The following is a 9638-nucleotide window of genomic DNA, read 5'->3' on the forward strand; positions in this document are numbered from 1 at the left end:
ACAGCTGAGACCAAGAGCAAACTGTGACACTTTAAGCTTTATTTTTGAAAGATCAATGGTAACCAAACTCTGCCCTCCAAGGGGGTGGTGGTGTGGTGTCTGATAAGCCTCTTTCAAGTAATTTGTGCAGTTAATAGACTTTAACCAAAAAAAAACCACATACAGAACACTAGGCTACTTTTAAAAGTTACATCTTTTGTTCATTTCACAATTGCCACCATTATAGTGTGTCTCCTTTAAACTCAGTTTGCCTGTGTTTTACCTTTCCAGCTTAATTTACATTCTTTGCTAGATAAACTTGAGCAAAAGATTCAAGAATCCAATGCCTTGTATTAATGCTATTTGGTTCCAGTTCAACACAATACATGTGTGTTTCTGCCAGGAAAGTCTTTGCTCACTAGATCTGCTGGGGGAGGTGCAAGGGAGACCCCATACATTGCAAAACTGCTTTTTATGCCCAAAACAAACCATCCTTGCACAAACTGAACCAAGTCCAACAGCAATATTTGAATATCAGTCGCAGGGGAGCATTATTGGGAGACAAGCAGCATTCACTCTAAGGCAGTGATTTTCAACCTTTTTCATCTCAAGGCACACTGACAAGGAACCAAAATTGTCATGGCACACCATCAGGTTTTTGACACCATGCTACCAGTGGGAGGTTCACATACCCCATTGGCCCTACTAATAAATGACTCCCCCCAAATTCCTGTGGTGCACCTGTGAACCACTTGCAGCACACCAATGCACCACGGCACAGTGGTTGAAAACGTCTGCTCTGAGGAGTCTGCGCCAGTGCACGCACCCCTCCACCAGCTGCCCACTGTAGCAATTTTGTCACAATGCCGTGTCCAGACATTCAGCACTGACATCATCATGTCATTGCCTAACTTCCAGGTTGATGAGCTCCATGCTGTGTGGAGCTCTGCTGGAAGGTGAGCAGCCACTCAGCTGCACATCTTAGAGAAAACACTGGAGTTGAGTATGCCACTCTCTCTCGATTGTAGGTTTCCCAGAGACAGCTGACAGGCCATCAGGAGTACCCTCCTTTTCCCCTACACTCTTAGCCTGGCTCAAGGTACTTCCCATCACCAGGAATATAGTCTGTTGGCAACCTTCAGTCTCGAAAGACTCTGGTATCGCGCTCTGAATGGTGGTTCTGGAACAGCGTCTAGTGTGGCTGAAAAGGCCGATTCGGGAGTGACAATCCCTTCCACACCGGGAGCAAGTGCAGTCTGTCCCTGGTCTGTCTCCCTGGCTATGGGCCTTCCTTCTTTGCCTCTTTGCCTCAGACTGTTGGCCAAGTGTCTCTAACAGGTGGGAAACCCTGGCCTCTGAGCGGCCCGCTTGGAGGCAGGCAGGAATATAGCTAGAGCAATAGACACCCCCCTCCCAATTTGGACAAGCTGACTATGACACTAACAAATACCTCAGTGTGTCATTAAAGATTTAACCAGATTTGGGGGTTGGTGAGATGAAACATGCAAAAGTGTTCAAAGTCTCGCTTGCCCCACTATCCTCGCCCCACTCATCCAAACACAGCATACAGATCTTACTACAGAAAGACTTCCACTCTTGCACCACAAGACAAACACACCATATACCCCTTTTCTCAAAGGAAACCTTCCCTGCACAGTTCCACAGCAGCCTTGAAGATGGATTTCTGCCCACTTCATATAGATCAGCACAGACCTTAGTCTGCTCCTCATAGATACACACACTGATTGGCCCGGAAGGACTAACATCTTATAGGAGACATCTCCATTCTTTTTAGATTTGGCACCCCAGGCTATCACACAGGGACCCATTTATAATGTTTTAACTATGTATCTCCATCTTTTGCCTTTCTGGTGAGGATAGGTGGATGGGCTCACACCAAAGAGCAAAATCTGGCAAGTGCAGTTGGTAACACAGGAAAGTGAAGAGCTGACCACAACTTCCACAGGCCTGCAGAGTTTGGCAGCCTTTGGTAGCCTGCCAAATTCTCTACTCACCTAACTGGAGAAGAGGATAGTGATGTCTTGTCTCAGACATCAGGTGAGCTTTGGAGGTGAATGGAGCGAGTCTGAAACTCAGCACAATTGTGGGCTGTGAATCAGATTTAGAAAGAGGGCAATGGATTATCTCTTGCGTTTGGTCAAGAAAAGGAGATGCTTGCCTCTTGCCACCTTAGTCAGGTGTGCTGACATGTAAAAGGTGGGGTATCTTTTAAATAAAATTCTCCATCCACCTTTACATTCAGAATATAAGCAGGATGGGAAACAACACCATGTCACACACTAATAGCATAATATCATTAATTAAAACCTAGTAATCTAGTACTAGATTAATTAAAATCTAGTAATAATAGATAGCCATAACCTGAATGGAAGACTATGTGGGGCCTCAAGTTACTCCTCATAGCTTTCTAGGAAGAACAAAAAAAGGAGATAATTCTGCTCTCATAATCTATTCTGATAGGCTAATTATAACAGTAGCAGCAAGTGCCTGGACCGGAGGCAACTGGCTGCCCCATGTGAACATACATTTTACTTTTTCTTTAGAAAGCTCAGAGTAATGTACAACTAATATAAACAATACAGAAGGCAAAATTCAAAGGTAAGTGCTTGAAGTTTCATTTATTTCAGCAGGGGAAAGTTTCTGCATATGCTTAAACTTGCCCCCATGAAAACCATAGGATTTTAAGGAGTAAATGCTTAAGCGTTGTTGACATCCTTCAGTTCCAGAAGACTATGGTATCGCGCTCTGAATGGTGGTTCTGGAACAGTGTCCTCTCCAGTGCGCGAAGCCTGGGTAAAGTAGGTATGGAGGATAGGCTGTTACCCATGCTGCAAATCCCCTGAAATGGTCCAATGGAAAGGCAGAAGCCAATATGGTTCAATACGGCCATCGCAGGAGGTGCCAGAACTTGCCAGAACGTGACTGTGTTCAGCCATGAACTGCCTCAGGGACTCCGGCTCCGGATTTTGCCTCCAGGTTGACTCCTGAAGCTTTCCCCATAACTAGATGTAGCCACAAGGCAGTGCAGGTTTGGGATCAGAGTTTTCCTTCTCTCAGATGAGCTGCCTTCCCAGGCTATTGAGTCCCATCTACCCGGTGGCTGTTTGGTTGCCTCTTACTTACTGTCATCATAATCGCCTCTTCTTTAAAAAGTATAACCCACACAAGGGTCCCGCAGTTTCCATCCAGGCACAAGCTAGTACAATTCATTCTAGTCTTTAATATTAATTATATTATCAGTTGCATATCCTCAATTATATATTCATTAATATTATTGACCAGCACCTTTATGGAAACCCTAGGAGCCCCATCTGAGCTCCTTAGGAAGCATGGAATGGAAGAATCATTAAGGTATCAAAGTTGTAATAGCAAGACTGCCAGAGGATCTCTCACCCCCACTGAATACACACACAAGAGAGCTTAGTATTATACATATTTATACACAGATTCTGTCATTTTGTAAGATAGCATAGGGCAGCTCACCTGGGGGTCTCACCTAGGCACTGAGTAATAATATCGATGACTTTATATTGTTGAATATACTAATAAAAGTCAGTGGCCAAAGCCTCTAGGAAGTCTTTCGAGAACTCTTTAAAGAAGGTATAGAACTCTGTATGAACAAGCCATGCCTTAACAGAATTTTTTTCCTAAACTGACTCTGTTTCCAAAGTGACATGCAACAGACATTTACAAGCAGGTTACAGGTATTACAAAACAAACAAATCAGGATAATTAATAGTAAATTCCATAAAAGAGCAGCTCCCATATGCCAGCACAAGTGCTTAATATTGGATGATCTACAATCTTCTTTCAATAATACCTTGCTTACTCCCAGGGCTTACTCCCAGGAAAGTGTGGACAGGCCTGCAGCCTCACAGCCCAGTCCTATGCAGGTCTACTCTGAAGTCAGTCCCATTACAGTCAATGGGGCTTACTCCCAGGAAAGTGTGGACAGGCCTGCAGCCTCACAGCCCGATCCTATGCAGGTCTACTCTGAAGTCAGTCCCATTATAGTCAGAGGGGCTTACTCCCAGGAAAGTGTGGACAGGCCTGCAGCCTCACAGCCCAGTCGTATGCAGGTCTACTCTGAAGTCAGTCCCATTATAGTCAGAGGGGCTTACTCCCAGCAAAGTGTGGACAGGACTGCAGCCGCACAGCCCAGTCCTCGGCATGCCTACTCTGAAGTCAGACCCACTGCAGCCCACGGGGCTTACTCCCAGGTGAGAGTGGCCAGGAGTGCAGCCCAACCACCAGCGCGGGGAGACTCACCCTTGGCGCGGCTCCAGGCGACCATCCCGGCCAGGGCCAGGGCCAGGACGAAGAGCAGCGCCGGCCCCGACGCCCACTTCGCGGTCGCCATGGGCAGGCGGGAAGGAGGCGGCCGGGTCTGTCAGAGCCTCGCGAGGCGGCCCTGGGGCCGGGTCGAGGTCGCAGTTCCCCCTCCCCCGCGGCGCTGTCCCCGGCGGGGCCTCCTCATGCCCGCGCCCGCAACCCACCGTCTGGCTGGAGCCGCCTGACAGGAGCGGGGCTGAGGCTACGGAGCGGCTGCGGCCCAGGAGCAGCGCCTCAACGGCACCCGCGCCCTCGCCAGAGACTGTCCACGCGAGGCCTTCTGCGCCTGGGACTGGCGGTGGCGGCGAGGAGGCCCGGTAAACAGGCGGCGGCGGAGGGCGGAGAAGGCGCGAGCGCGGGGGGCGAGACTGGGACGCGTCGAGCCCTCCTCCTCCGCCGCCAGCTGGAGCCGACCAGAGTCCTCGGATCAGGGGGTGGGGAGAGGGGGCAGGCCCGCGCCGCGGTGGGAGGGAAGGGAAGGCAAGGCGGCGCTGGCAGCCTGGACGGGAAGAGGAGACGCTGGGAGCGCGAGCCACGCTGCTCTACTCAGAAGCAGGGCCGTGTCTTCCGCGGGGCTTACTCCCAGGAAAGCGTGCATGGGACTGCAGCCTGAGAGCACAAGCCTATGCATGTCTACTCAGAAGTAAGTCCCATTATAGTCAATAGGGCTTACTCCCAGGAAAGTGTGGATAAGATTGCAGCCTCACAGCCCCATGCTCTTCAGTGGGGCTTACTCTCAGGAAAGTATGCATAGGATTGCAGCCTGAGCAATGGGAGAGTTTCATCCCATTAGTTAGTTAATGCTAACTCTGATGTTTTTTATAATCTCACATCACAAGCCTAGGCATGCCTACTCAGAAGTAAGTCCCACTGAGTCCAATGAAGCTTACTCCCAGGAAGGTACATTTAGACCTGAGGTTGCAATCCTATCCATACTTACCTGGGAGTAAGCTCTGTTGACAATAATGGGACTAACTTCAGAGTAGGCATGCATAGGATTGGACTGTGAGGCAGTAATCCTATGCACATTTTACTGGGAGTAAGATCCATTGGCTATAACAGGATGCACTTCTTAGTAGACAGGTTTAGGATTAGGATTTTATATCCTGCCATATCCAATAAAGTGTACTCCCAGGAAGGTAAGTTTAGACCTGAGGCTTCAATCCTGTCCACGCTTTCCTGGAAGTAAGATCTATTGGATATAATGGGACTTACTTCTGAGTAGACAGGCATAGGATTGTACCCATATTCAGATCTTATACTAGGATAAACCCTGTTGGACTCAATGGGACTTTTTACCCATTGAGCATGCATAGGATTATGCTGTTCATTAATGTACATTTTCTCAATCAGTTCCCAAACTTTTTAGCACCAGGACCCACTTTTTAAAATGATACTCTTTGGGGACCCATCTAGGTTTACCAGAATTTTGAAAAGGAGATCTGGAAAGAAATAATATTTATTTATTTATTTATAACTAATAATAAGCAAAAAAGACCCTCAAACATTTATCTCCCTTTATTCACACATGCTTGCAAACTGCAGGAGCTGAGCTCTTTGCAGGGTAGTTAGCAACTACAGTATCTGATTTCTGAATAGTCTCAGGGCTTGAGGCAATTAGTTAGCTGATCTTTCCCTCACCCTTTGATGACCCACCAAAAATCAGGTTGTGACACACCAGTGAATCCGGATGCACAGTTTGGAAGGGGGGTTGGCATCCTTCAGTCTCGGAAGACTATGGTGTCACGCTCTGAATGGTGGTTCTGGAACAGAATGTCCTCTCCAGTGCGCGAAGCCTGGGTAAAGTAGGTATGGAGGATAGGCTGTTACCCATGCAGCAAATCCCCCCTCTCCACGTTGCTGAAATGGTCCAATGGAAAGGCAGAGGCCAATACAGTTGGTTCCATCTGTAACAGTTTGGGAACCACTGTTATAAATTAAAGTTGTGTAAACTGCACCGTGCGACCTTGAAGCAGCTGACAAGCTGAAGCCGAGCTATTCCATCTGCTCTGAGCGTGGGAGGATGGAGGCCAGAATGTGAAGCCAGATCGGAATGAAACACCTTGAATGTAGTGGTTCTTGAAAGAAAGAATCTTCTTTCAAATTGTAAAAATCCCTATTTAATAAGGGATTTAAATAAAGCCTGCCTATGTAAACCACCTTGAATAAAGTCTTGAATAAAGACCAAGAAAGGCGGTATATAAATACCTATTATTATTATTATTATTATTATTATTATTATTATTATTATTATTAGGTATTTTATTGCTAAAAGGAGTGCCAGGGAGATCAGTGAGTTGATTGATTTGCTGTAATGTTTCCAAAAGATCTACAACCAAAGCTTTAGAAGCAGGCAGGATATATCTTTCTAAAATAATTGAATATGGTTAAGAATAAGCACACCCATGAAAGGAAAAGATCTTCCCCCAACGTGCAGGTACACTTATGATTCTTTGTTATCTATACCTATTTTACATATTCATCATGTAATATATATCTTGCCTTTCTCCTTCAAGGCATCCAAGGCAGCTGACAAAATCATGTTGCTTCATTTTAAACAGTAGTCAACACAATGTAATTAAATAAACCCAACAAAAATCAATAAATGAACAGAATGACAGAATCCCACAACACAATGAAAACACAGGGAGAGCAGGAAAGCAATAAGAACAGATTGAAATATTTTCTGGATCAGAAAAGTCATCAGTTGCAAAACACTGGCAAAGGAGGAGCAGATTTAGAGCCCAATCTTATGCATGTTTACTCAGAAGTAAGCCCCATTATAGTCAGTATGGATAGGATTGGACTACTAAACTCCAATGGCAAGGAGATGAATATGATGGGGTCACTATGGAAAAAGCTTCATGTGTTGCCAGCAGTTGAATTTGATGATGGTGGTATATACGTAGAAAAGTCTTATAGAGAAGTCCACAGCAGCAAACTTGGATCACTGTTCCCTCTAAACTTCGTGCCTACATGGCCCCAAGCTTAAAACTGAGCTCTGTGCAGCTTGGAGCTTGGCTGTGCAAGTCTGCGATGATATGTGGCATCATTGCTGAGGCCCCATCCCACCACCATGCAGCCGTCGAAGGGCTCTGCATAGTGGTGGGAGAGGGAACACTGTCCTGGATGTTCAGTGTGTTGGCTTTAGTGATGGCTCATTCATGAGGCCAACAGAGGCAGTTGCCTCAAGCAGCAGTTTGGCAGGTGAGTCCACTTCTGTCCATCCATGTATCTCTTCTGCTCTGCATCCCCTCTACTCCTTGAATTGGAAAAGAGGGAGACAGAGCGGAAGAGGAAGCATGCAGAAGTATTGGGTGAAAGCATCTCAGGCTTTAACCTACTACTGTCTTCTCTAGACTTCCTTTTCTGCTCTGTCCACCTCTTCCTTTTCCAGTCCAGGGCATTGAAGAAAGCTGGCACATCACCAGGGAAGGGAGGGATGACTGCATTTAGCATGCCACCTGAGGCACCAGGTAGTTTTTGGCTTGGTTTGGCTCACTTTTCCATGCATTGACTAACTGCTTGATTAATTAATATAGTGGTTCAGTTAATGAAGGGTCTCTGTGTGTCTTCTTTTTATTGGTGAGAAGAGGAAGGCTGAGGAGTGGTGCAGAGAGAGACCAATGGTTTATTAATTAATGATAATTTCATTCATCTGTGCAGGTTGTGAAGGGGTGAAGGGAAGAAAAGGAGAGTCAGGAAAAAGAATTAATAAGGCTGTTAGTAACATACAGTTGTTGGCAACCTTCAGTCTCGAAAGACTATGGTATCACGCTCTGAATGGTGGTCCTGGAACAGTGTCGAGTGTGGCTGAAAAGGCCGATTCGGGAGTGACAATCCCTTCCACACCGGGAGCAAGTGCAGTCTGTCCCTAGTCTGTCTCCCTGGCTATGGGCCTTCCTTCTTTGCCTCTTTGCCTCAGACTGTTGGCCAAGTGTCTCTTCAAACTGGGAAAGGCCATGCTACTCCAAGCGGGCCGCTCAGAGGCCAGGGTTTCCCACCTGTTGAGGTCCACTCCTAAGGCCTTCAGATCCCTCTTGCAGATGTCCTTGTATTGCAGCTGTGGTCTACCTGTAGGGCGCTTTCCTTGCAGGAGTTCTCCATAGAGGAGTCCACCCAGCATCCTCAGCTCCTCAGCATCATCTTAGTCACATAAAAAATGTTATCAGGGGAGAATCATGGTATGTCTTGTATTGGTGGGGAGAGGAAGGGCTAGTTCGAGTAGTGCTTATTGTTATACTTACTATACTGTTATACTTACTAAAGCCCTATACATAGCAAAAGAAATGAAAAGATGATTCCTTGTCTCAAAAGGGCTCACAGTCAACAAATGCCTATGGCATTAGCAACAGCCACTGAAAAATACACTATGCTGGACTGAATCGGGACAGTTGTTCATCTCCATAAGAGAAGCACCACTTAAAAGTGCCTCTTTGCCCAGTTACCTGTTAATGAGAATGGCAAATTGTTTAATGTATTAATTATTGGGAATAACATGGGTGGGTTGGTTAAGTGAGTATTAAGTGAGTTCATAAGCATGAGGGCTAATTTGGGTAGTAATGAATTAGTCATGAGAGCACTGGGGGTTAAATTGTCAGTTTATTAATTACAGAGTATAACAGGGTGTTAAGTATTATTATTATGGGCTGATTGAGTAGTAATTAGTAAGGAGAATTGCAGGATTTAAGTTGTTAATTATAGAGAATAAGAGTGTAAATTTAATATTCATGGAATAGTGGGAGCTGACTGAATAGATATGAATTAGTTAAAAAGAGTAGTGGGGATTAAACTGTTAGTAGTTAATGCATTAACAGTAATGTGGGGTTAATCATATAGTCATTAGAATTGTGGGAACTAATTTGAATAGTAATTCATAATCACAGTAGCAAGATGGTAAATTATTAATCCTATCCAGTTTTCCGGTGCTTGTGCTGCTGTGCCTATGGGGTATGCACTGCTTCCTATGGTGGGGCAGCAGTCACAGAGGTCCCCTTAAAGTATGGGATCATTTGTTCCCTTACCCCAGGGCTGCATTGTGGTTGCACCAGTGCTTGAAAATTGGATAGGATTGGGCTGTAAGATTAATTACAGAGAATAATGGGGTGTTAAGTATTAATTATTCATGACAATAGTGGAAAGAATTAAATATTAATTATGAAATTAATCAAGAGTGTGTGCTATGCTACATACCAACCCCCCCCTTTTTGTCTATGCAGCAAAGCAAGGTAGGTTAAGGCTAAAATAATTGGTAAAATAATTGACCCAAGATTAGTTGAATCCCAAGTGAGATTCACCATTTAATG

At 45.5% G+C, this 9638-nt stretch overlaps 1 protein-coding gene across 2 annotated transcripts in view; it reads right to left on the reverse strand.

The window, feature by feature from the left end:
* Positions 1–4722, reverse strand: part of INSR (insulin receptor) — an 81165-nt gene extending 76443 nt beyond the window's left edge. The window contains exon 1 of one of the 2 annotated variants that reach the window (XM_066634978.1): positions 4497–4722. Coding sequence is in view for 1 of the 2 variants with exons in the window: in XM_066634977.1 (XP_066491074.1) it covers positions 4270–4360 (91 nt within the window). In the remaining variant the exon portion in view is untranslated. Of the gene's footprint in view, positions 1–4269 lie in introns of both variants that reach the window. The other variant, XM_066634977.1, reaches the window with a different exon arrangement.
* Positions 4723–9638: the final 4916 nt, after the last annotated feature.

Source organism: Tiliqua scincoides, chromosome 8 (assembly GCF_035046505.1).
Source record: "Tiliqua scincoides isolate rTilSci1 chromosome 8, rTilSci1.hap2, whole genome shotgun sequence".
Classification (NCBI taxonomy): Eukaryota; Metazoa; Chordata; class Lepidosauria; order Squamata; family Scincidae; genus Tiliqua; species Tiliqua scincoides.